This window comes from Hyperolius riggenbachi, chromosome 4 (assembly GCF_040937935.1).
Source record: "Hyperolius riggenbachi isolate aHypRig1 chromosome 4, aHypRig1.pri, whole genome shotgun sequence".
In the NCBI taxonomy this organism is placed as follows: Eukaryota; Metazoa; Chordata; class Amphibia; order Anura; family Hyperoliidae; genus Hyperolius; species Hyperolius riggenbachi.
In genome coordinates this window covers 441,819,708-441,846,856 of record NC_090649.1, presented here as the reverse complement: position 1 = coordinate 441,846,856, position 27,149 = coordinate 441,819,708, and the positions used below count along the sequence as shown (strand labels likewise).

Here is a 27,149-nt window from a genome sequence, read left to right as displayed (position 1 = left end):
CTGGTAGAGACATACACTAAAAGACTGGCAGCTGTAATTTCAGCAAAAGGTGGTTCTATTGACTCAGGGAGCTGAATAATTACGCACACCCCACTTTGCAGTTATTTTTTTTTTTTTTAAATGTTTGGAATCATCATGTATTGATTTTCGTTCCACTTCTCAGGTGTACACCACTTTGTATTGGTCTTTTACATGGAATTCCAATAAAATTGATTCATGTTTGTGGCAGTAATATGACAACATGAGGAAAACTTCAAGGGGGCCAAATACTTTTGCAAACCACTGTATGGTAGGACATTAGACTATGACTATGTTAGGTGTTAGATTGTGAGCTCCTCTGAGGACAGTCAGTGACATGACTATGTACTTTGTAAAGTGCTGCAGAAGATGCCAGTGCTAAATAAATACATAATGTGGTAGGACAGTCAATTAGATTGATATGTACTCTGTAATGCTAGGTACACAGGATGCAATTTTCTGACAGATTTACTTTCAGATCCACTATTTCCAACATGTCCTATATGATTTACGATCGATTTTCCATATAAATGTACAGGGAGTGTACTGGCCGGACAGGTGAGATCCTGTGTCGCTATGTGCACTCTGTAAGTTTCACTGGGGAGGGCAAAGGGCACCCTAGTACTGTTATGGAGGGGAAGAATGACAAAGGCAGCCCAGTACAGTGGGAGGCATTGAAGGAGGAGAAGACTGTGGGACGCAGCACTCCGAAGCCTGGAACGCGGAAGGAAGAGATGAGTCAATTATCCCCTGCCCACTGCCACACTGCCCTAATATCTGGAGGGGGTAGCACAGAAAGGGGGTCCCCTGGTGAGGGAGGGGGGCCTGGCTCCCCTCCCCACGAATGTGTGCCCACTGCTCCTTCTTACTGGCTAACCTATACTGGGGAAACTATACTACCTATACAGGAAGCAGCTATACTACCAGTACTGGGGCAACTATACTAACTTTACTGGGGCAACTATACTACCTATACAGGGGCAACTATACTAGCTACCTATACTGGGGCAACTATACTACCTATACTGGGGCAACTATACTACCAATACTGGGGCAAATATACTACCAATACTGGGGGAAACTATACTAGCTACCTATACTGAGGCAACTATACTACCTGTAGCGCACCCACTAACACTGGCCAGTGTTAGTCTAAGTAGTAGGTTGGAATTTGGAGCTCATATATAAAACACTACTAGAAACTGCATTGCACAAGACTGAATAGCCATGCTGGCAGGATGGCTGCATACCTATACTGGGGGCAACTATACTAGCTACCTCTACTGGGGCAACTATACTGTCTATACTGGGGGCAACTATACTAGCTACCTATACTGGGGCAACTATACTAGCTACCTATACTGGGGCAACTTTACTGGCTACATATACAGGGGGCAACAATATTGGCTACCTATACTAGGGGCAACTATACTAGCTACCTATACTGGGGCAACTATACTGGCTACTTGTACTGGGGGTAACAATACTTGCCTACCCTATATAGGGGGCGCCTATACCTGGCTACCTACCTACCTACCTATACTGAGAGTGAAAATTTCCGGGTGCTGTGTGATCATTCCAAATCAGGGGGCTGATGGTGACGATCATCCTTGTTTTGCCAGTCTCCAGCAGCCTAGTTACCAAGCCCCGGGCCACCTGCCAGACAGCAGCTGATCCTGCTCAGAGCCGAGCAAGTGCCCAAGACACTGTTACCAGCAGCAGTCCTGGCTCAGCCAGGGGCAACAGCGGAGGGGAGAACAGCTCGAAGCAGGTGCCAGCTTGAACACCCCAAAAATGCTCCAGGACCTGTCATTTCAAATTAGTCAAATCGCAATCGCTCCTGTGGGTTCACCTGCACTTTCAGTGGCACTGTGCTTTTTTATTCCAACGCGCTGTTAAAAAAAATCTCTATAGTGGGACCCAGGCCTAAAACTGTCTCCCCCCCCCCCCCCTCTCCCCAAGATCCTCAACATCCCACCAGGGTTGCCCGCCTAAGAATGGCAGCAATTTCAATATTCCTATTGCAGATCAGTTCTCTCCGCCGGAGCCAGAGGGGGAAGCTGGTAGTGCACCTGCGCTGGAGCTACTGCTCGCCCGCTCCTCTCTCCTCTCAACCCCTCTCTCCAGGACCGTCTGAGAAAGCCCGAGGGGCGGGCGATACTAGTTACGGGAGCGAGCCGGAGTGACGTCACCCGCTGCGCGTTTGATGGCGCATGGATCTATCTTAGCGTGGACTATTGATGACGGAGAGAGGGGTTGAGAGGAGAGAGTAGCGGGCGAGCAGTAGCTGGAGGTGGCCCAAAGAAACATTAGGAACGGCGTGGAGTTCCAAGGAGGTGGGGAGAGCCCTCTGGGCACTGCATACAGTCTGTGCATGGGAGTTAAGCTCAAAAGCATTGCGAGGAGGTGGTGAGAGCCCTCCTGGTGCCGCTGATATCTGCTTATGCTAACATATGCTTGCTTCAGGGACAAACAATCGTATTATTTCAGGGACCTCCCCATATATGGACAAACATTACTGCATGCCAACCTCCACTTCCCCTCTCCCTATATCTTAATATGAATATATTTGACAACAGAGAGCATCAATATTTATCATAGACTTGGATTAATTACCTGAAAGTACTGGGACAATTCTATCTACTAATGTATACTAGTGCCTACGCTAACTGGACCTGAGGCCATGACCCACACAGTACAGTGAACCATTGCAACTGGAGATTACTCCCGGGAGTGCAGTTACCTGAGTGTGTGGCTGTATGGTTGTGCAGTGTGAGTGACAAACAGCCGGCTGTGTATGCTAGGTTGGTATACACTCTGAGGCTCGCTTTTTATGGGGGTTAATGAGGGGGTTTTGTAAGCAGACTTTAATAAAATTAATGTGTTTAATGCAGACTGAGTGATACAGAAAATTTGTCCAGTATTACTATTATCATTATCAGGCTCCCCCATATTTCACATTGGGGTACAACACTACCCGCATAATATAGTGAGCGCTGGATATTATTATTTTTGTTGTTACCCTATGGATATCAGTTAACTGGGCAATTTACATTCTAATGTAATCATGAGCTTGCTGGTTAGTCTGTACCTCTCAGTGTTACAAGCCTTACTCCATAGAGCCAAATTAATCCATGCCATGCACTGATGAGGATCAAACAATCTGAAACAGTCTGTATGCATGTTGGATTATTCTGGCTCTGTACAAATTAACAAGCTGACACATCATTGCATTCCAGTTCTGGAGGTTAGGCCTCGTTCACATCTGCTGCACTGAAAAACGTGTGAAAGCGCGTGGTAAAAACGCATGCGCTTGTGCGCGCTTTAGTGCGCGTTTCTGTGCGTTGCGCTGCGCTTCTTTAAAGCACGTTTTGCTTGTTGTACCAGCAGCAGTTGTCAATAAAACTTTGTTTTTGTATGTAAATGTATTTTTTTCTCCAATTAGGGGTAAAACACGCATGCGCTTTTATGCGCTTGTACGCGCTTCTATGCGCTAAAAAAGCGCTTCCATTCACTTGCATTGATGTGCGCTTTCCAGCTCAACGCACAGAAATGCATGAAATGCATGTAACCCTACGTTTCTGTAACGCTGCTCAGCGCAGCGCATAGATGTGAACCAGCTACATTTAGTTACATGGGAAAGTAAATACCTTGCTGATCGCACAGGGCAGTGCGCTGTAAAAAGCGCACAGAAACGGCCCTGATGTGAACGAGGCCTAACAATGGTTAATTTGCATGTATTCAGCAGTGTTGCACTGGGAGACATCTCAAGCTCACTCCAACCTGAATTATCGCAAATTCTTTCTGTTTTAAGAAAGCAAACTTTTGTTTTTCTTATGCAATCAACAATGCATATAGTTCATGGGCACTGAGAAAGTTTAAGGGTGGAAAAAAAAAAGTTAATGATGAATATATTAAGTCCCCACTGGGCCCCCTATGCTCCAGGGCCCAATAGCATCTGCTATGGCTATTGCTACGCCTCTGAAGCTGTGTGATTTAAAGGAAAGCAGAGATGAGTGAAAAAAAATCCTACATACCTGGGGCGTCCTCCAGCCCCCATCCTGATCGCTCCCTCAGTGCTGTCCTCCGCCTCCTGCATCTTTGGTAATGGGTCCCAGTATCTTGGCCAGTCGGTGCTTACTGTGCTTGCGCGGCTCAGTTGCGCGCGCGCGACCCCGTCAGCTTTCTGCACAGGCGCAGAATTCTCCTGGCCGTGGGAGCAAGACAGGGGAGCATGCACAGCCGCAATGAGCATGCACCGACTGGCTGAAGTGTAGGGATGGCCCAGCCTTGGAAAACTCATGGAGAAGCACATAATCAGTTTGATCAGCTGATAGATTTGCAAGGCTCTGATTTGCTGGTCATGATCATATGTTAAACCAGGAAGTCATCACAGCAAATCAGAAGCTTACAAATCTATCTGTTGATCAAACTGATCATGTGCTTATCCATGAGTTCTCCAAGGCTGGGCCATCTCTAGTTACCAGGACCCGTTACCGAAGATCAATGATTTTTCACTCATCTCGGGCATTCCGCGATTATCGCTAATCGCAAACATGTTACATGCAGCATTTTTCTGACGATTTTGGAGCGATCACCATTAGCATATATACAGTGGCTTGCAAAAGTATTTGGCCCCCTTGAAGTTTTCCACATTTTGTCACATTACTGCCACAAACATGAATCAATTTTATTGGAATTCAACGTGAAAGACCAATACAAAGTGGTGTACACGTGAGAAGTGGAACGAAAATCATACATGATTCCAAACATTTTTTACAAATCAATAACTGCAAAGTGGGGTGTGCGTAATTATTCAGCCCCCTTTGGTCTGAGTGCAGTCAGTTGCCCATAGACATTCCCTGATGAGTGCTAATGACTAAATAGAGTGCACCTGTGTGTAATCTAATGTCAGTACAAATACAGCTGCTCTGTGACAGCTTCAGAGGTTGTCTAAGAGAATCTTGGGAGCAACAACACCATGAAGTCCAAAATACACACCAGACAGGTCAGGGATAAAGTTATTGAGAAATTTAAAGCAGGCTTAGGCTACAAAAAGATTTCCAAAGCCTTGAACATCCCACGGAGCACTGTTCAAGCAATCATTCAGAAATGTAAGGAGTATGGCACAACTGTAAACCTACCAAGACAAGGCCGTCCACCTAAACTCACAGGCCGAACAAGAAGAGCGCTGATCAGAAATGCAGTCAATAGGCCCATGGTGACTCTGGACGAGCTGCAGAGATCTACAGCTCAGGTGGGGGGGTCTGTCCATAGGACAACTACTAGTCGTGCACTGCACAAAGTTGGCCTTTATGGAAGAGTGGCAAGAAGAAAGCCATTGTTAACAGAAAAGCATAAGAAGTCCCGTTTGCAGTTTGCCACAAGCCGTGTAGGTGACACAGCAAACATGTGGAAGAAGGTGGTCAGATAAGACCAGAATGGAACTTTTTGGCCAAACTGCAAAACGCTATGTGTGGCGGTAAACTAACACTGCACATCACTCAGAACACACCATCCCCATTGTCAAATATGGTGGTGTCAGCATCATGCTCTGGGGGTGCTTCTCTTCAGCAGGGACAGGGAAGCTGTTCAGAGTTGATGGGAAGAGGGATGGAGCCAAATACAGGGCAATCTTGGAAGAAAACCTCTTGGAGTCTGCAAAAGACTTGAGACTGGGGCGCAGGTTCACCTTCCAGCAGGACAATGACCCTAAACATAAAGCCAGGGCAACAATGGAATGGTTTAAAACAAAACATATCAATGTGTTAGAATGGCCCAGTCAAAGTCCAGATCTAAATCCAATCGAGAATCTATGGCAAGATCTGAAAATTGCTGTTCACAAACGCTGTCCATCTAATCTGACTGAGCTGGAGCTGTTTTGCAAAGAAGAATGGGCAAGGATTTCAGTCTCTAGATGTGCAAAGCTGGCAGAGACATACCCTAAAAGATTGGCAGCTGTAATTGCAGCAAAAGGTGGTTCTACAAAGTATTGACTCAGGGGGTTGAATAATTATGCACACCCCACTTTGCAGTTATTGATTTGTAAAAAATATTTGGAATCATGTATGATTTTCATTCCACTTTTCACGTGTACACCACTTTGTATTGGTCTTTCACGTGGAATTCCAATAAAATGTATTCATGTTTGTGGCAGTAATATGACAAAATGTAGAAAACTTCAAGGGGGCCGAATACTCTCTCAAGCCACTGTACATACCTCCCAACATTTTGAAATGAGAAAACGGGACACTTAGGTCACACCCCCAATCACACCCCTAGTCACACATACATTTCATATGATTTTTTTTTTTAATTAAAACCGCAACGGACCTTTAAATTAAAAAAAAAAATTGCCAATATACCCTGCCTGTGGGTTGAGAGGAGGGAGAGGGTGCCCGTGGGTGGGGAGGAGGGTGCCACTGGAGAGGAGGCGAAAAAAATGATCGAGGCGCCAGCCGCGCGGATGCGGTGTGTGGGATGCGGGTCCGGCATCATACTCTCCCTCCCTCCGAATGTGCCCCCCGTTTGCAGAGTAAGTTTGCGCAGCGGAGCGGGCTGTCATTTAATGTTACCATTCATCCTTGTGTATCGGCATCTGGCTCCTCTCTGCTTCCTGTGACGTCACAGGAAGCAGAGTGAAGCCAGATGCCGGTACACAAGGATGAATGGTAAGATTGAATGACAGCCCACTCCACTGCGCAAACTTACTCAGCAAACAGGGGGGACACATTCGGAAGGAGGGAGAATATAATGCCGGACCCGCATCCCACACACCGCATCCGCGCGGTTGGCGCCTCACATCTGACTCCCCAGCCAGCTGGGACACGGGGGGGTCTTAACGAGACAGCGGGAGAGCCCCCCAAATCGGGACAGTCCCGCGGGATTTGGGACAGTTGGGGGCTTGTATATAGAAACGCTACCGCAAATCGCTAGTGGTTAGCGATTTTAAGTGTGAACGAGCCCTAAACATGCATAGAATCACTCTGAAAATCTTCAAAAAACCTCTAGCGTTTGCAGCTCTGCTAGAGGTTTTTAGTGTGCATTGGCCCTTAGGGTTGGTGCACACCAGAGCGGTTGTGAAGCGTTTTTTTAAACGCTTGCAGGGGGAAAACTGCTTGGTTTAATGAAAGTGAATGGGATGGTGCACACTAGAGCGCTTCACTTTTTTCACAAACGCAAACTCGGGGGCTACAGCATTTTTTTTTATTTCTGAGGCGTTTCTGCCTCTATGTTAAAGTATAGGAAAAGCTCAAACTGCTCTGAAAAATGCTAGGTCAGAGCAGTTTTTCCAGGCATTTTTGTTACAGAAGCCGTACAGTAGCTTTTGCTATAACAATATTTGTAATCTTCTACACAAAAACACTCCAAAAATCGCTAGGCATGTTTAGAAAACGTCTCTAAGGGCCCACTCACACTTGAGCATTTGCCGGCGATTTTGGCAAAACGCTCAAACACTAGCGCTTTTGCAAGCGCTAGTGTAATTAAATGCTATGGGTCTGTTCTTACTTGGGCGATTTGCGCTAATCCCAGCAAATCGGCCAAAATCGCAAATGCGTCACCTGCACCATTTTCAGGCGATTTCCCGGCAGCCGCGTTTCAGTGCTATAGAAGCAATAAACACGATCGTGGAAAAATCACCACAGTGTTCAGTGATTTTTCCGCTGAAAAATCATTCACGCAAAACGGTTTGCGCTTTCAAGTGTTAATGGGCCCTCAACATGCCTAAAATCGCTCTGAAATCTGCTTCAAAAACCTCTAGCATTTTGCATATCTGCTAGAGGGTTTTGGTGTGCACTGGGCCGCCCATAGACGGCAAAACGCTCATAATAGCGGCTGGTGTGTTCCCTCTTCCCTGGAATCCCAGTCGAAGTTTAGCTGTAGTGTTGTCCGGATCATGAACGATTCGGATCTTTGATCCGAATCTATTTTATGAGTCGATCATCCGAATCATCAAAATGAACGATTCGGATCGCAAAAGGGGCGGGGCCAGGAGCGACACGCCCCCTCTCAGCGGGCAGCGGGGTCCTGGAAGCAGAGATCGCTGAGTTGGATGGGAGGCAGCCTTGCAGGGAGACAGGTAGCTGAGAGAGAGAGGGGACATGGGTGCCACTGCCAGATATGTGTAGAGCACACATACTGGCTATAACATTCTGCCCATTATAGGCTGGCTGTTCCGTAGTGCTGCACAGTGAACACATGGGAAGCTTTTGGCTCAGCACAGCTCAGTAACTTTGCAGACACTGTGATTGAAAGGCAATATAATCCTCCTGCACTCGGCACTAAACAGCTGCACTTATCTTCTGGGAATGCTTTCTTTCACTGTGCGACCTTTTCTTTCAAAGTGTACAGATGAACATATAGGTGAAATATATGTAAAGCATATGACTGTGGGTATTACGTGCAAACATTTCTGCTCTCTGCTCGTCCCTCCTCCCTTCTCTGTCCACTCCCTGCCCTCTGTCCATCTTCTCCCCTACTCTGTGTGTCCACCCCCCTCTCCTTCTCCTGTCCACAGACCTGTCCTGCTGTTCATTTCACCCCCGAATGCTTCCGGTAGTAAAATGATCCGAGATTCGGATCAAAGATCCGGATCTCTTCAATGATCCGATTCGAATCATCCGGATCATTGAAAAGATCCGAACTTCCCATCTCTATTTAGCTGTCACGCTTCTCGACTGCTTTCGCCGCCCCTTCCAATCCACACTGGACACGATTGGCAGCGTTTTCATTGTGTCTCCGCCTACAATTTTTGACGTCGCTCACTGCTGATCTGTATGCCGGGTGGATGGGCGGATCTCTGCTGTCACGTGTGCGGCCTGACCCGGAAGTGGAGCTGAAGGGCTGCGGCGCCGATTGCAGAAGATCAACGCTGACAGCGCGTGAGACCCGGGGGAATATAGATCGCACAGTGCCTGAGGCAGTGGGGATACAGATCATATAGTGTCCGGGGGAAAGGGGATACAGATAATACTGTGCTCGGGGAAGGGTGGGTACACGTCACACTTCCCACAGACGGGGAATACAGATCACAGTGCACAGAGGAGGGGGAGTACACATCACACACTACCTGGGGAATAGGGCGATATAGATCCCACAGTGCCTGGGGAATAGAGATCACACAGTGCCTAGGGGCATGGGGGATACAGATCATGGGGTGGTGGGGTGCAGATGGGGATACACATCACACAGTACCTGGGGGAGAGGGGGATGTAGATTCCACAGTGCTCAGGGGAGGGGGGATATAGATCACACAGTGCCTGGGGAATGGAGGGATGGAGATCACACAGTGCATGGGGGATGGAGATCACACAGTGCCTGGGGAATGGGGGGATAGAGATCACACAGTGCCCAGGGGCATGGGGAATACAGATCATGGGGGGGAGGGATACACATCACACAGTACCTGGGGGAGAGGGGGATGTAGATTCCACAGTGCTCAGGGGAGAGTGGATATAATTCACACAGTTCCGGGGGGGGGGGGGGGGGGGGATAGAGATCACACAGTGCTCAGGGGCAGGGGGGATACAGATCATGGGGGGGGGGGGGGGTAACACGTCACCCAGTACCTGGGGGAGACGGGGATATAGATTCCACAGTGCATGGGGGAGAAGGGGGATGTAGATTCCACAGTGTTCAGGTGAGGGGGTATATAGATTACACAGTGCTTGGTGGAGGAGGGGGATGTAGATCACACACTGCTTGGGTAGAGGGCAATACTCATCACACAGTGCCCAGGGGTGAGGGGTGATACAGATTACTTAGTGCCCAACTGAGGTAGGGGGTATAAAAATCCCACAGTGCCCGGTGAATGCAGGGTTGAAATTTTACACAGTTCCTATGGAGTGGGGGTGATGCCGAACACACTGTTCCCCGGGGAGGTGGGGAATACACCTCACACGGTGCGGAGCACTGGTATTGGGGAAGTAGTGATAGGCGCTAGTACTGGGGAAGTAGTGAGAAGTGCCGGTATTGGGCAAGCATTGGCAGGGCTGTAGAGCAATTTTTGGGTACCTTGATTCGTACATAAAAACACAAATACAAACTGTCATTAAAAGAATATATATGATAACATTTTATTTATCAGATAATAGTCCTCATAAGTAACTTGTATATACAGTAATATCAGTACTTAGTCCACAATAATGAAATAAGAAACCAATCATAAAACAGTTACTTGTGATGGTGCAATAAAGCAGTCACCATATTTTTAAAACCAGCTATGCGTATCTGATTGTGACTGTATAACTGATGTATACTCAGGAATCTTTTATATGTAATAAACGTCTCTGCTGTAAGTATAAAGCCAGATGAGTTATTGTCACTAGTAGGGATGGTCAATGAGGTGCAAATAATTGTGTGGAAGCAAGATTATGCATAATTTGTAAGTAATGCATGCATCCTCAAATGGACTAATCAAATTCTACCTTTGCAGGAGCTGATTGGTCCATTTTCATGCTGCATACATTTTTATACAAAATAAGCTTAAAGGGATACTGTAGGGGGGTCGGGGAAAAATGAGCTGAACTTACCCGGGGCTTCTAATGGTCCCCCGCAGACATCCTGTGTTGGCGCAGCCACTCACCGATGCTCCGGCCCCGCCTCCGTTTCACTTCTGGAATTTCTGACTTTAAAGTCAGAAAACCACTGCGCCTGCGTTGCCGTGTCCTCGATCCCGCTGATGTCATCAAGAGCGCACAGCGCAGGCCCAGTATTGTCTGTGTCTGCGCAGTACACTCCTGGTGACATCAGCGGGAGTGAGGACATGGCAACGCAGGTGCAGTGGTTTTCTGACTTTAAAGTCAGAAATTCCAGAAGTGAACCGGAGGCGGGGCCGGAGCATTGGGGAGTGGCTGCGCGGGCAGAGGATGTCTGTAGGGGACCATTAGAAGCCCCGGGTAAGTTCAGCTCATTTTTCCCCGACCCCCCCCTACAGTATCCCTTTAACCCTGCATCAAATCGATCGAATTGTTTGCATCTCATTGACTTTCCCTAGTCACTATTGTGACTGACATCCAGCTGAGCTATTTTGCAAACTGACATACGTATATCATATTAATATGTATTTTTGTACATTACAAAAGAATAAAAAATAAATGTACAGCTGTAATTGGTTGAAAATAAACAAGGCATTTGAGTGTTAAAGTGAACCCGAGGTGAGAGTGATATGGAGGCTGCCTTATTTATTTCCCTAGTTTAAACAATATTAGTTGCCTGGCAGCCTTGCTGATCTATTTGGCTGCAGCAGTGTCTGAATTAAACCAGAAACAAGCATAACCTTGTCAGATCTGAAAATATTGTCAGAAACACCTGATCTGCTTGATTGTTCAGGGTCTATGGCTAAAAGTATAACTATTATAATTCTGTGAAAGAGGGTGGTGCGAGTCTGTGCCAACGAGTGTATAGAGCAGCCTTTCTCAACCTTTTTACCCTGGAGGGACCCTGCAAATAATTTTGGATCTCAAGAAACCCCTGCAAACATTGTTTTGGTCTGGAAGAACCCCTGCATTTATTTTTCAGGATGCATGGTCTTTAAGGCTGCTTACACACAGGGACGCCGTGCGCCTGTAACGCTCCCCCAACGCACAGCAATGTAACACAAGTGGGCTGTTCACACAGTCCACGTTGCGTTACATGTAACGCTGCATGTTCTCCCGAAAGTGCAGCATGCTACGGCCTTAGAGTGGCTATAGCCGCGTTAGACTGTTTGCACATGCTCAGTGGGGGGCAGAGAGGAGGCGGGGAGAGCCAGCTACAGTAGCCGCGCACATGGCTACTTAATATTCACTGCACTGGCGGCAGCTGATTGGCCGGCGGGACCACGTGATGTGGAGTGTCTCGCTCCGCATCACGTGGTCCCGCCGGCCAATCAGCGCCACTCTGGGAGACCTTATAGGGATAGAGCCGCCTAACGCGGCTCACTCTACCGTCCTATCTTGCAGCACCATACGTTGTGTTAGGTGCACGTTATGCGACCTTAACGTGGCACCTAACGCAACGTCTTGGTGTGCAAGTAGCCTGAAAGTAGATGGGGCTGTTAATTTCACTACCTCCTGTTACACTGCCACTCATTAAACTGTGCTCATTATTCTGACCCCCAATTTAGTGCTTCTTTTTACAGTACCCCCTATTATAATGTGCTCTATTATACTTCCCCCATGATGGGGGAAAATGCCAAGGAACCCCTGCAGAGTACTCAATGAACCCTGGTTGATAGAGCCTGGTATAGAGGCTGTCACAATTTTTTTTTTTTTTTTAATTTGGTCATTTTGTCATCTACTATTGTCTTTAGGTTATCATAGGACATGGCATGGCGTAGGTATATGCAGACATGGTCGAAGCTGAGAATTGGTGATTTCCATGATTTAGCTATAATTTAAAAAAAAGTCCAAGGCAACAGACATAGAAGCTGCAATATTTATTTTCTTTTAAACAATACTAGTTGCTTGGCAGTCCTGTTCATTTTTCTGGCATCAGAAGTGTCTGAATCACTCACCTGAGACAAGCATGCAGCTAATCTAGTCCAGATTTTTGCTGGAAACATCTGATCTGCATATGTTTATTCCGGGTCAATGGCTAAAAGTATTAGACGCAGAGCATCAGCAGGATAGCCAGGCAACTGGTATTGCTTAAAAGGAAATAAACATGGCAGCCTCCACATCACTCTCACCTCGGGTTCCCTTTAAAGGACAACTATCAAAGCAGATGTTGCAGCCAGAATAGCAGTAGTAGAATGGAGCAGCATAGGCAAGCTAAATAGTTGCAGTTCTCTCCCCAATGTACCGAGCACAGATGTGGAATTGGTGTAGAGGAGCAGGAGAATACATCTGTTTGAGGGGACGCTGTTATTTCAATTTCAGCATGGGATGTTGTAAAATGTGCTCCCCACTGTGTGTAAGCTGTTCAGCAGATGGCATCAGGATTGTATGAGAGGTGCGAGAGACAACCACTCTAGCTTCCTCTCTGCTGCACACGCGCATCAGGTGTGTGCACTTGGGATACAGAGCGTCCTCTGTCGCAGCCGGATCAACTCCTGCAGGCTGCCTCTGTGGATTGAGTTTTCCCACATAGATTCTCCTGCTCTTCAATGCCGTCTCCTCATCTATGGGACCTGTACATTATGGGACAGAAAGGGGCATGCATGTAATTTGGGCGCAGGGCAAAGCCAAAAAATGGCTCACCCTGCTCTTGCAAAAGTTCTGGCGGTGTTAATTACTATTTACCCTTTAGGCTGCTGTGGACTGAGGGGTGAGACAAAGCACGCAGTTTTTATAGTAATTTGCGCTGCGTCTTTTGATGGCGCCCAAATTAATGTCATGGCAATAGCCATAATTCAGATTACGGGGGAAGTAGTGATTGGGGAGTAGTGCAGGGCACTGGGTTTTAGAAGTAGTGATAGGTGCTGGTATTGGGGAAATAGTGATAGGCACTGGTATTAGGGAGGTAGTGATAGGTGCTGACATTGCGGTATAGGTGATGGTGTCGAGAAGTGGTCTGGGGTGCTGGTATTGGTGAAAAATGCAATTTTTTTAACTTGTTCATATAGGTTAAAAGTTTTTTTTCTCTTCCCTCAGATTTCCACCATGTTGGTGGGAGAGCGCAGAAATGGCAACCTCTTGGTCCAGCTGGATCCTAAGCTGCAGGCTCAGCCTGTGGAGCTGTTACGGCAGCGATGGAGCCCGGATGGGCACACTGAGTATCTGATTCGTTGGGCGGTGCACAATATGGAGGAGATGGCAGGGGGTAGTGGAAACGCCACACAGGCTGATGCAAAGTCCCCCAATATCCTGATGTGGATGTCTGCTGAAGAGGTGTACACCAATTGTCCAACGCTGCTGGGTAAGCGTAAACCCGAGGGTCCCGGTATTATTGAAGAAAAGGCATCTGGCTCTCCGGATGAAGCGGCGCTGCAGGAGATGACGGAAGATGTTCGGATGTTGGTTCAGAGAGCGGCCAGACAGATGTCCCAGAGCTCAGGTCCTGATTCCTCCATCCTCAACACCATCCATGTTCTCAGCGCCTATGCCAGCATTGGATCATTGGCCGGAGTCTTCAAAGAGACTGGGGCCCTGGATCTCCTGATGAAGATGCTCTGTAACCCCGAGAAGCAAATTCGTAAGAATGCTGGCAAGATGCTGCGTGCGCTGGCATCACATGATGCAGGTGGGACATGTTCCTCAGGTTCTGTCTATTGGGCTGAATGTGAATTTGAGGCTGTAGGTAACACTGCTATGTTTTGCAGGGAGTCGGGCACACGTCTTGTTGTCCCTCAGTCAGCAGGACGGAATTGAACAACATATGGATTTTGAATCTCGTTACACCTTGTTGCAGCTTTTTGCTGAGACTACCAGCTCTGAGGAGCATTGCATCTCTTTTGATGGAATTCACCTCCCTCAGGTGAGTAGTTAGATGGTGTTTAGTGGGCAAGGTCAGGATCGGGAGGTACAGAAGGATCTTTGATATGTTTTCTGTTTTGGGACAGATCCCGGGAAAGCAGCTCTTCTCATTGGTGAAGCGTTACTTATGCGTTACATCCTTGCTGGACCAGCTGAGCAGTGACCGGCCGGATCGCAGTGACACCTCCCGTCTACAGCGCCAGTTTGGTTTCAGCATGGCCATGGGTAGCCTCATCTGTGAGCTGGTGCGGGTGATGGGCTGGGTGAGTGAAGATGCTCCAGAGACTGGATATTATGTGGACACTGAACAATCTTCTCGAATCATCCGTTCCATCTTTCAGCCCAAAGTATCCCCCTGCACCAGCTTCCAGGTGGCTTCTACCACCCCTATACAAGGCACCGCCCCTAAGAAGAAGCCAGCGAAGAGGTTCCAAGAGCCAACCGACTTTGTCGCACGGAACAATTATGTGGATTATATCCAGGAAGCCCTGAAACCAGGAATGACTGTCCGAATGTTGGAGGACTATGATGAGATCAGTGCTGGTGACGAGGGAGTATTCCGCCAGTCTAACAATGGAATGCCACCGGTCCAGGTAAGAATCACAAGAATGTTCATGCTCTTGAATGCTTTTGCTTTGCACTTCTGTAACCTACTCTGTAATCTCCCTGAGCTTCTGCAGAGCTATTGTGCAAACCTGCAACTGTATTGTATGTATGTAGAGTGGGATGGTGTATCATTTTTATTTGATGACACTTGGGTACCAGCAATTCTCAGGAACAGCCATGGACATGTCTGTGGCATGTACTTGTGCCAATCTCTTCCCAGCCGATTGGGAAGAGAAGTACTTACACGATTCACCTCATCCCATCAAATCTCTTCCAGGTACGTGTACAAAGCCTGTACATCTGAGGTCTTTGAGCAGGTCACACTGTTCATGAATGGTAATACTATGGACATGCAATTTAGTGCCTCCATTGATCCTGAAGAGTGTTTTTTCTAGGCCTTAGTTTGTAATCCAGGAAGTAATGCTAGGAACACACCATACAGTTTTGCGTTACATAGATAGTTCGATAGATAAGTTCTGTCATGTCTAATATTATTTCCGATCGTTTTTCTGGTTGATTTCTCATAGAAGTGAATGGAAATTGATAAGAAAAGATGAGAATCGTGCGGAAAAAATGCATCGTGTGTACCCAGCATTAGAAAGCCCACAACTTCACTGCCAAAGTTGCCACCCGAAACATGTGACAACATCTCTGCCTTATGGGCAAATGCAGAGACTTGGCCGTAACAATGGCCTCAATTCACTGATCAGTTTAGACTAGTCTACTGATGGTTTTTAGTCTACTGATGGTTTGGTCATTTGCATCAAATGGGAATTCACTATTACCAAATATTTTAGACCTATTTTTACACCTGGTCTAAACCATTTGGTAATTAGGTGGGTAAAGCAGGGGAAATGATCAAAAGATGCAATTCCCAAACAAGTAGCTATGACTGACGTCCTTCTCCTTTGATGAGCTTTCCTCAGAATCAGAATCGTTTATTTCGCCAAGCATAACCGGGTTATGCCCGGAATTGGATTTGGCACAATACATAGCTCAGGAAGAAGACATACATAATAGGATCACAAGCATGCAAAGGAGATCAAGCAGGGGAACAATAACCGTTAACATTGTTCATACATAGCAGATCATTCTGTGGTTTCCAGGGCTGTGGAGTCGGAGTCGTGGAGTCGGAGTCGTGGAGTCGGGCAATTTTGGGTGCCTGGAGTCGGAGTCGGGAAAAAATGCACCGACTCCGACTCCTAATGAATTTGTAACTGTAATTAAAATAGAAAATATGATAAAATGTTCTATTTCTCAGATAATAGTCATTAAAAATAATGTATATATACAGTAATAGCTGTGCTTTGTCCACAAAAATGCAAATAACCAATCAAAATTAGTTACTTGTGCTGCTTCAATAAAGCAGTCCCGTATTTTTAAGGTCAGATATACATATCTGATTGTGACTGTATATATGATGTGTACACAGGAATCTCTTATATATACTAAATAACATCTATGCTGTAAGAATAAAGCCTGATGTGTAGCTGTGTCACTAATAGAGATGGTCAACGAGATGGAAATAATTCTGCATTGATGCTGATTTATGCAAATGTATGCACTCCCTTTGCTGATGAAATCAAATAATTTGATATGTTATTAAAATTTGGTTTGGTGACTACAAATTAAAGGGTAACTGAGACGGATGAAAAGTAAAGTTTTATACATACCTGGGGCTTCCTCCAGCCCCCTTCAGGCTAATCAGTGCCTCGCTGTCCTCCACCACCCGGATCTTCTGCTATGAGTCCTGGTAATTCAGCCAGTTAGCGCTGTCCGGCCGCATGCCGCTCCCACAGCCAGGAACATTCTGCACCTGCGCAATAGTGCTGCACAGGTGTAGTATGCTCCTGGCGGCGGAGTGTGTGCATGCGCACTACGCCCGACTGGCTCAAGTACCTGGACTCATAGCAGAAGATCCAGGTGGTGGAGGAGGACAACGAGGGACTGATTATCCTGAAGGCGGCTGGAGGAAGCCCCAGGTATGTATAAAACTTTAATTTCATCTGTCTCAGGTTTACTTTGTTACACAGTAGTACTATACTCTACATATGCACTCCCCCCAGAGCTGCAGGGAATCCACTGAGAATGCTGTGCACATTGAACACAGAGGTGTTGTCTGTCACCCATAAACCTTGTTCAGATTGTGCATGAAGAATGTGTAATAGAGGAAGAATCTCCTTATTCCCCTGCAGAGTACCTGCACATCATTCTTACATGTACCCACACTTACATTGCCTAGGGCCTGATATATGTTCTTTGTTCCGGTTTGTACCTTTTTACAAGTACTCTTACCAAGGACTAGTTTTAGTCTAAAGGGAATAAATATAGTAGTCTACATATCCTTCTCACTTCAATTGTCTTGTAAAATTCCTAAGCGTTGGCAGTTAAGAGACGAATTTCATGTTACATACTTTTAATCAACAAAATTGTAATATGCAAATTAGAGGAGTCGTGGAGTCGGAGTCGGTGGAATCCTAAACTTCGGAGTCGGTGGATTTTTGGACCGACTCCACAGCCCTGGTGGTTTCTGTCCCCACACAGATCCAGTCCTACATAGAGTTAGTCAGACTTGTGGGCTGGTCAATTGATCCGCAGTGTCACTGCTCAGACTGGGGACCTTGATGGAGGTGGGAGTGCTGATGGGAGTATTTGGAGGGAGTTAAGAAGGCTGACAGCCGAGGGGAAGAATGAGTTCATGTGTCTAGCAGTCCTTGTTGAGATGGCTCGAAGCCTCCGGTCCAGTGGAAGCAGATTAAAATAGTGGTTGCCTGGGTGGGAAAGGTCGTTTGCGATTCTCAGTGCCCTAGATCGCAGCCTTGTGTTGTGTAGGTGGGCAAGTGGAGGGAGGGGTCTCCCAATGATCCTCTCCGCCATCCTGATGACCCTCTGTAGTTTGTACTTGGCATTGTCGTTTGCACCATTATGCCAGACCAAGATGGAAGAGCACAGAATCGATTCAATGGTGGCGCATACAATTAAACTCCTGCACAATTAATTCAAAAGATTCCATCCTCACATCTAAATTACCTCACAGAAGTACTTTACGGACAAGAAATCAGCTGGTCTAATCTCTGTCAGAAAATGTGGGCGTGGTTACTCCTTGTTTGCCTTTGTGAATTGTGTAATTACTGAATGTTAGACCAGGTCTAAAAACAGGACTAAAACATTACACCAAATTATCAGTAGACTAAAAAACATCTGTAGACTAGTCTAAACTGCTTAGTGAATTGAGGCCAATGTGAGGGGCTCACATTGGATTTTCTTTTCCAAACTATTGTACTCAAAGAGTGGCTCTCAACTAGAGCGTACAATGAGGCCCTGAGTGACAATGCAGTGAAACGAGCAAGGATCACATTAGTTGAAAGGAAAAGGCCTAGAGGCTGGTTCCTGATTGGTGAACTTCTTCCCCTTCACTATTGCCCTCCATGTCAAATTTGATAAAAATTAGCATTATTAACCTGCCTGGCGTTCTATTAAGATCGCCAGGCTGGTGACCGGACGTTTTTTTTTTTTAATTAAAAAAAAACAATTTCATGCAGCCAACTGAAAGTTGGCTGCATGAAAGCCCACTAGAGGGCGCTCCTAATCCGCACTTCTGATCGCCTCCGGCGATCAGAAGTAACAAGAAGGGCCGCGATTAGCGGCCCTTCTTGTTTTGCTTTCCTTGTCGCCATGGCGACAAGCGGAGTGACGTCATGGACGTCAGCCACCTCCGATCCAGCCCTTAGCGCTGGCCGGAACTGTTTGGTCTGGCTGCGCTGGGCTCGGGCGGCTGGGGGGACCCTCTTTCGCCGCCGCACCCGGCGCATCGCCGCGCTGCGGCGGTGATCAGGTAGCACACGCGGCTGGCAAAGTGCCGGGCTGCGTGTGCTCCTTTTTTATTTCGTTTAAATCGGCCCAGCAGGGCCTGAGCGGCACCCTCCGGCGTTTCTGGACGAGCTCAGCTCGTCCAGAACTCTCAGCAGGTTAAACATTGGCCACTTTTATTCTCTGATCCCAGTTTAAAACAAAATATTGGCAAGACACTTTTAGCCTTCAGAACTTATCATCGGTGATTGCCTGGTGCGTTGTGATTTTTATTACCCCCGCAATACTGGTCAGTTTGAAAATTATTTTCCCTAGTTAAATGCAAATGTAAATAATGTAATGCAGTATTGCACCACAGCTTGTCTTCTTTTACTGACACCATCTGCACTATAACTCCATTGCTTGTCTGCCTTTACTGACACATATCTGCACTATAGCATCGCAGCTTGTCTGCCTTTACTGACACCATCTGCACTATAGCATAGCAGCTTGTCTGCCTTTACTGACACCATCTGAACTATAGATTAGCAGCTTGTCTGCCTTAACTGACACCTTCTGCACTATAGCATAGCAGCTTGTCTGCCTTTACTGACACCATCTGCACTATAGCATAGCAGCTTGTCTGCCTTAACTGACACCATCTGCACTATAGCATAGCAGCTTGTCTGCCTTTACTGACACCATCTGCCAGGGCTGTGGAGTCGGGCAATTTTGGGTGCCTGGAGTCGGGGGAAAAATGCTCCGACTCCTAATGAATTTGTAACTGTAATTAAAATAGAAAATATGATAAAATGTTCTATTTCTCAGATAATAGTCATTAAAAATAATGTATATATACAGTAATGGCTGTGCTTAGTCCACAAAAATGAAATAAACCAATCAAAATTAGTTACTTGTGCTGCTTCAATAAAGCAGTCCCTGTATTTTTTAGGTCAGATATACATATCTGATTGTGACTGTATATATGATGTGTACACAGGAATCTCTTATATATACTAAATAACATCTATGCTGTAAGAATAAAGCCTGATGTGTAGCTGTGTCACTAATAGAGATGGTCAATGAGATGGAAATAATTCTGCACTGATGCTGATTTATGCAAATGTATGCACTCCCTTTGCTGATGAAATCAAATCATTTGATATGTTGTTAAAATTTGGTTTGGTGACTACAAATTAAAGGGTACCTGAGACGGATGAAAAGTAAAGTTTTTTTTATACATACCTGGGGCTTCCTCCAGCCCCCTTCAGGCTAATCAGTCCCTCGCTGTCCTCCACCACCCGGATCTTCTGCTATGAGTCCTGGTAATTCAGCCAGTCAGCGCTGTCCGGACGCATGCCGCTCCCACAGCCAGGAACATTCTGCACCTGCGCAATAGTGCTGCACAGGTGTAGTATGCTCCTGGCGGCGGAGTGTGTGCATGCGCACTACGCTCGACTGGCTCAAGTACCTGGACTCATAGCAGAAGATCCAGGTGGTGAAGGAGGACAACGAGGGACTGATTATCCTGAAGGCGGCTGGAGGAAGCCCCAGGTATGTATAAAACTTTAATTTCATCTGTCTCAGGTTTACTTTGTTACACAGTAGTACTATACTCTACATATGCACTCCCCCCAGAGCTGCAGGGAATCCACTAAGAATGCTGTGCACATTGAACACAGAGGTGTTGTCTGTTTACAATCTCCTCATTCCCCTGCAGAGTACCTGCACATCATTCTTACATGTACCCACACTTACATTGCCTAGGGCCTGATAGATGTTCTTTGTTCCGGTTTGTACCTTTTACAAGTACTCTTACCAAGGACTAGTTTTAGTCTAAAGGGAATAAATATAGTAGTCTACATATCCTTCTCACTTCAGTTGTCTTGTAAAATTCCTAAGCGTTGGCAGTTAAGAGACGAATTTCATGTTACATACTTTTAATAAACAAAATTGTAATATGCAAATTAGAGGAGTCTGAGTCGAGGAGTCTGAGTCGGAGTCGGTGGAATCCTAAACTGAGGAGTCGGAGTCGGTGGCTTTTTGGACCGACTCCACAGCCCTGCCATCTGCACTATAGCATTGCAGCTTGTCTGCCTTTACTGACACCATCTGCTCTGTAGCTTTGCAGCTTGTGTGCCTTTACTGACATCATCTGCTCTATAGAACTGCTGCTTGACTCCCCTTAACCATATGGACTATTTTGCATTAAATTGGGCTGTTGGATTTAGTTCCCGGTTTTGTTTGTTTTCTTCTGATTGGCATGTGTAACATGGAGGCAAGCATAGTAACTTCTGGGTTAATACCCACAGGTGCTCTGGAGGTCCACCGGCCGCACCTACTGGGTACACTGGCACATGGTACAAATCATCGGAGAGCCGGCTGAGGAGGAGAATGCAGAGAAAGCTTCATCTGCCACAGAAAATATGAAGGTTTCACCAGGTAAGTGCAGCGGTTGAACTGTTCCTTGTACACTCTGACTACACCTCTCCCTATAAAGAAAATGATTCCATAATTACATCCCAGAGCCTTAGAGGAACTGAACTGAAGCGAGAGGGATATAGAGGCTGCCATATTTATTTCCTTTTAAACAATACCGGTTACCTAGCTGTCTTACTTATCCTCTGCCTCTAATACTTTTAGCCGTAGACCCTAAACAAGCATGCATCAGATCAGGTGTTTTTGGCATTTGTCAGATCTGGCAAGATTAGCTGCATGCTTGTTTCTGTTGTGATTAAGACACTATGGCAGCCAAAGAAATCAGCAGGACGGCCAAGCAACATGTATTGTTTAAAAGGAAATAAATATGACAGCCTCCATATCACACCCACTTCAGATGTCATTTAGTAGAACATTTTCTCTAATTAGCGTTTGGGACCAGTGAAGTATCAGTGGCCAGCTGATTTGTGGAAACACTAATTAAAGAAAGATTAAAAGCTCCCGCCCTTCCCTACATCCTCAGTTCATCAGTGTTTCCGCTGGGGAAATACACTTAGAAGGAGCTCACGCGGAGCTGAAGGGATCCCTCGTTACTTCTTAAGATAGTTTTGCGGCTACCGGCAGGTTTAAACAGCTGGCATACATCCTATTCCGCTTCCGCACGCCGCAAACACTGACAGAGGTGGAGCTTGTGCTTTCCAAGTGTTGGTTCTGGGCTGAAGTACTTCCGGTGTCGGAGTGTGGCTAGAAAGCGGAAGGAGCGGAGAACCGGGAATATAGAGCAGGTGATCCTGGCGTTCTCTGGCGTCTCACTATGGAGGCTTAGTCAGCAGCAGTGGCGGCAACAACTGCAGTAGCAGTGGCCAAGTCTTCGTCCTCCTTGCAGTCGCAAGCATCAGGTTCAGGGGAGGTAAGTCCTCCGGTAGAGGAAAAACATACTGACTTGCATTTTTCTCTTCGGGGTTATTCTGAGGCATGTTTTTTTTGTCTGTTTTCAGGCTAAATCTGACTCTAAATCCATGCACCTACCTATAAGAGGTGCAGATTTTGTAATATCAAAATACCTTTTGATGCTCCCAAGAATGCCTGTCAGCCCTGTACAGATGCGGTCATTGCCACTGAGCCATTGAATATTTTAAAGGGGGTAATGGACACTGAATAAAAAAATGCAGAATACTTTAGATAACAGTTAAGAATCCTTTGTTCCCTCTGAAGTACAAATACCGTTTCTGGGGCCTTCGCATGTTATCCTTTCCCAGTCCTCCACCACCTCAGAGGTCTTAGGGGTTTAGGATGAGGAGGAAGAGGGGGGGAAGAGGGTGAAGACAGATCTGAGGTTCACGCCCCCTTGAGAAAGCCAGAAGCCGGCGAAACATCGGGGGAGCTACACGTCACTGCATGGGACGCAACGCCGTCCCAACTTCTACTCCGGCATCTACTACAGGTCTGTGAAAGGGCTCACAACACCACCACGCATGCTGTCTGGCCACATTGACCGTGACCGCCGCTGCTTGGACCTGTAGTCCGCATCCTCCTCTTCCGGCCATCCTATACTCCCACCGCTGGCAATGGACATCTAGGTGTTACGAGCTGATCTCTGCACCGGATCGTTGCATGTGACGAGAGGCATCATCGCTCTCTACACCTCCCAGAATTGTGGATATGGTGAGACAAGCCTAACATACTGCATCTGCATGAGATGCGCTGCTCTGCGCTTGTATGTTACTTATTGCCTCTAGCTTTCATGCTTGTTCTGGCTATATTATTCGCGTTGCTGCTGTGCTGCAATAGACTGTTGCACTGTTGATGGTGCTTTCTGACTCACTACATTGGTGAACTCTGCTATATGCTACAGCACAAGGGCAGCTTGTGGATTCAGGAACGAGTCTCTTTCTATTTATTGATAGTTGTTTGCAGAGACTTCATTCATTAATATCATGCAATTTTTTTGGGACTCTCTACCTGAAACATGCTAATTGATTTTCACAATTGATGTAGACCAGCGATTTTCCATCTGTACAGTTAGATGCCGGCGGATGTTTGTGTATGTGAGGTTGGGTTGGGTTGGTTGAGTTGTGACGGGGTGGCCATCCCATGTGCTTTTTAACTTTTATCTATAGTAACTATTTCTTAATAAAGTTCATCATTACTTTTTGTAACTAATATGAGGCTATTGAGTATTGTCTGTGATTAATGCGAGTGGGTATCGCATGTCTTGCAGTTGAAATTTTTCCACTGCCAGTTTGTTGATTATTACAGATCTGAGCAAGGCCAGCGTTAGGTTTCACTGCACCCTGAGCGAAACCGAATTTTGGTGCCCCCCCCCCCATCCTCTTTGTGTGCGTACACACATACGCACGCACACACACACGCCTATATATAGCACCAACAATTTGCAAGGCACGTCATAGCTGTGGTGTGTCCCTCCCCAAAAAATGCCCTCAGACTCAGTATAGGTAGGTAGGTAGGTAGCCAGGTATAGGTGCCCTCAGTATAGGATCTCATGTGTAGGTGCCCTCAGTGTAGGTAGCCAAGCATAGGTAGTATAGTAGCCACGGTAAAGGTAACTAGTATAGTAGCCCTCAGTATAGGTAGTATAGTTGCCACAGTAAAGGTAGCTAGTATAGTAGCCCTCAGTATAGGTCGTATAGGTGCCCCAGTAAAGGGTAGCTAGTATTGTTGCCCCCAGTATAGGTAGCATAGTTGCCCCCAGTGTAGGTAGTATAGTTGCCCCATATAGGTAGCATAGCTGCCCCCAGTGTAGGTAGTATAGTTGCCCCAGTGTAGTACAAACAAACAGAACATTTATATCGCGCTTTTCTCCTGGCGGACTCAAAGCGCCAGAGCTGCAGCCACTAGGACGCGCTCTATAGGCAGTAGCAGTGTTAGGGCCCCCCTGTGTAGTAGCATAGCTGCCTCCAGTGTAGGTAGTATGCCCCCAGTGTAGGTAGTATGCCCCCAGTGTAATAGCATAGCTGTCCCCAGGGTAGGTAGTATGCCCCAGTGTAGGTAGTATGCCCCCAGTCAACCCCCCCCCCCCTCTTCTGCGGCAGCGGGCCGGGCAGAGACTGACTCACCTGACTTCTACGCTCCATCGCTGACGTCACTCTTCTCTCCGCTCCATCTGTAGTTAGACCGTAGTTAGATCTGTAGTTAAATGGCCGCCGATTGTCCGCATTTGTGGACATCGCCAACCATGTTCTTGTAGTCCTCCTCTAATTACAGACAGAGGACGCAGGGAGAGACAGCGGGGCGGCAAGGGGCGACGGCGCATGCGCCCTTGAGAGCTGGCGCCCTGAGCGACCACTCCGGTCGCTCATATCAAAAGCCGGCCCTGGATCTGAGGTTATTTCTTTGGAAGAGGGAGAGCAGCCTCAGCCAGAGGAATCGGAGAAAGTTAGGACACCCAGATTTTTGTTTAGTTGAATCTTCTGAGTTACTCAAGGCTGTTTATTCTACAGAGCAAATTAAAGAGACAGACAGTGCCAGAGCCGGATCATTTTTATTCAGGTTTAGCTCATCAACCTGGCAGAGTTTTTTTTTCAATAAATCAATCTTTAAAGGATATTATGTCTCAGTGGCCGGTTCCAGACAAAAACGATTGTTCATATCTAAATCTGCTAAACGAAAGTACCCTTTTGCTCACACTGAAATGGTTAAAATGATTGTGTCCTAAACTGGACACTTCTTTATCCAAATAGTCAAAAGATTGTTATTTGTCTTTTGAGGGTGCTGGGGCCCTTAAAGAAGCTATGGATAAAAGAGTTGATGCTTTACTTAAGAAAGCCGGGAGTAAGTAGCCTTTGGTTTCCTGCCAGGATTTTCAGCCACTTGTATTTCACGTAATCTGATGATTTGGATGGACAATCTAATCAGTCATATTAGTTCAGGTGAGCCTCTTGACTCCTAAGGCTTCTCTGCCGGTGGTTTTGAAGGCTTTTGCATTTTTATCGAACGCAGTTACAGAACTCATCAGAGTTTCTGCTCGTACCGCGGCTCTTATTAATTCGGCTAGACGAGCTGTGTGGCTGAAAACCTGGGAAGGAGACTTTACATCTAAGAATGTTATGTTCAATTCCTTTTGAAGGAAATCTACTGTTTGGTTCTGAATTAGAAAATGTTTTGTCCCTTTCAGCAGAAATTTTTTTCCTAATAAGTGAAAGACTTTCAAGGGCAAAAGGCCTTTTGTTGTGAAGAAACAAGCTAATGAACAATCTAAAGGCCGGGATGTGCAGAGATAGTGGTCCTTTCCGAAAGCGAACCGATCTCCCAAAATGACTCTCCAGGTGGGGGGAGATACAACGGGAAGAATTGAATCCCGATCCTTTTGTATTGCAGATTGTAAGGCAAGGCTACCGCCTTCAATTTTCACTCCTCAACCCCCCCCCCCCCCCCCCCCCTCCCCCCACACACACACACACCAGAAAAAAATTATAAACGAAACTCCAAGAGGCCCAGAAAAAGCCAGAGGCCCGGAGCTGAAAATTGTGAAATTATTGGACAAAACAGTAATTATTCCTGTTCCTCTGAAGCAATAGTTTCAAGGTTATTATTCTCACGTTTTTCTAGTAAAGAAGTCCAGTGGAGACTTCCGGTTCATTCTGAACTTGAAGTCCCTCAAGCCTTTTTTTGGTGTACAAGAAAGGCAGGATGGAAAGCATTTACACGGTAAGAGCTCTAATGAAGGGAAACAAGTTTGTTTTTTGTTTCTTTTAATCTCAATAGATCTCCATTTGGGATAGCCTCAGCTCTTAGCATTTTCACAGAGGTTCTGGCAGAGGTAATGAGTGTTGAGACTTCAGGGAATCTCGATCGTGCCTTATCTGGACAATCTTTTGAGCTTTTCAGAATCAGAGTATCCTCTCAAGATCCACAGGGATCTAGTGTTGAAGACTTTAATTCTGGTCTGTTGGATTATAAATTATCCAAAGTCTGCACTAGTTCCTGTTCAGGAAATAAACTTTTTAGGTTACAAAATAAATTCTCAGGAAGAAAAGATTTTTCTTCCAGAGGAGAAAAGATCAAAGACACAGTCAGAGGTAGGTTGTCTCCGAGGTCTTCAGGAGTGCTCACTACGACAGATTATGAGAGTCCTGGGACTCTTCATTGCATCCATCTCAGCAGTTCCCTGGGCTTAGGCTCAGAGCAGAATGCTACAGGCTCTTCTCCTGTCCAGATGGGACAGATCACAGGAGAGCCTAGATTGTCTTATTCCACTTCCAGAAGCGGTAAAATCCAGTCTTCTCTGGTGGTTACAAATTCAGAATCTCGACAGGGGTCGCTGGTGGAGACAAAACGACCCCATAAAGATTTATACGGATGCAAGCTCATGGGGTTTGGGAGCAACAACTCTGGGAAATCATGAGCAGGGTCATTGGTCTCAGGTTATAAGGGGAAAATCTTCCAATTTCAGGGAACTCCTGGCAGTTCAGAAGGCTCTCCTGGCCTTTCAGCATCTGGTTGTGGAGAAACATGTTGTAGTATTTTCAGACGGTAGCTTACCTGTTAAAACAGGGAGGGACAAGATCGGGGGATTTAATGTCCCTTTGTGTGGAGATATTGGACTGGGAGGAACCTCGGGTTCTATACTTGTCAGCAGTTCACATAAAGGGAGTTCTGAATCTGGAAGTGGATTTTCTAAGCCGCCAAGAGGTAATTCAGTTGGAATGGGAACTTCATCAGGAGGTTTTCAGCTTGGTAACCAAGAAATTCGGAATATCAGACATAGACCTTTTCGCCTCCCCGACGAATGCGAAGGTGGATCAATTATTTTCTCTCCACCGATGCTCAAGGTTACTGGGGCTGGATGCACTAAGTCATCCTTGAAATTTTAACCTTTATGTGTTTCCTCCACTCACCCTGCTGTCCCAGGTACTAATCAAGGCCCAAAGAGAACATGTA

General features: G+C 46.4%; 1 protein-coding gene across 2 annotated transcripts in view; it reads left to right on the top strand.

Moving 5' to 3' along the window:
• The first annotated feature begins 8,815 nt into the window (after positions 1 to 8,815).
• Positions 8,816 to 27,149, top strand: part of CUL9 (cullin 9) — a 67,335-nt gene continuing 49,001 nt past the window's right edge. For both annotated transcript variants that reach the window (XM_068232601.1, XM_068232599.1), the window contains exons 1-5: positions 8,816 to 8,900; positions 13,593 to 14,181; positions 14,261 to 14,415; positions 14,501 to 15,007; positions 21,122 to 21,251. In XM_068232601.1, the coding sequence (XP_068088702.1) occupies positions 13,602 to 14,181; positions 14,261 to 14,415; positions 14,501 to 15,007; positions 21,122 to 21,251 (1,372 nt within the window). In that variant the 5' untranslated portion in view covers positions 8,816 to 8,900; positions 13,593 to 13,601. The remainder of the gene's footprint in view (positions 8,901 to 13,592; positions 14,182 to 14,260; positions 14,416 to 14,500; positions 15,008 to 21,121; positions 21,252 to 27,149) is intronic.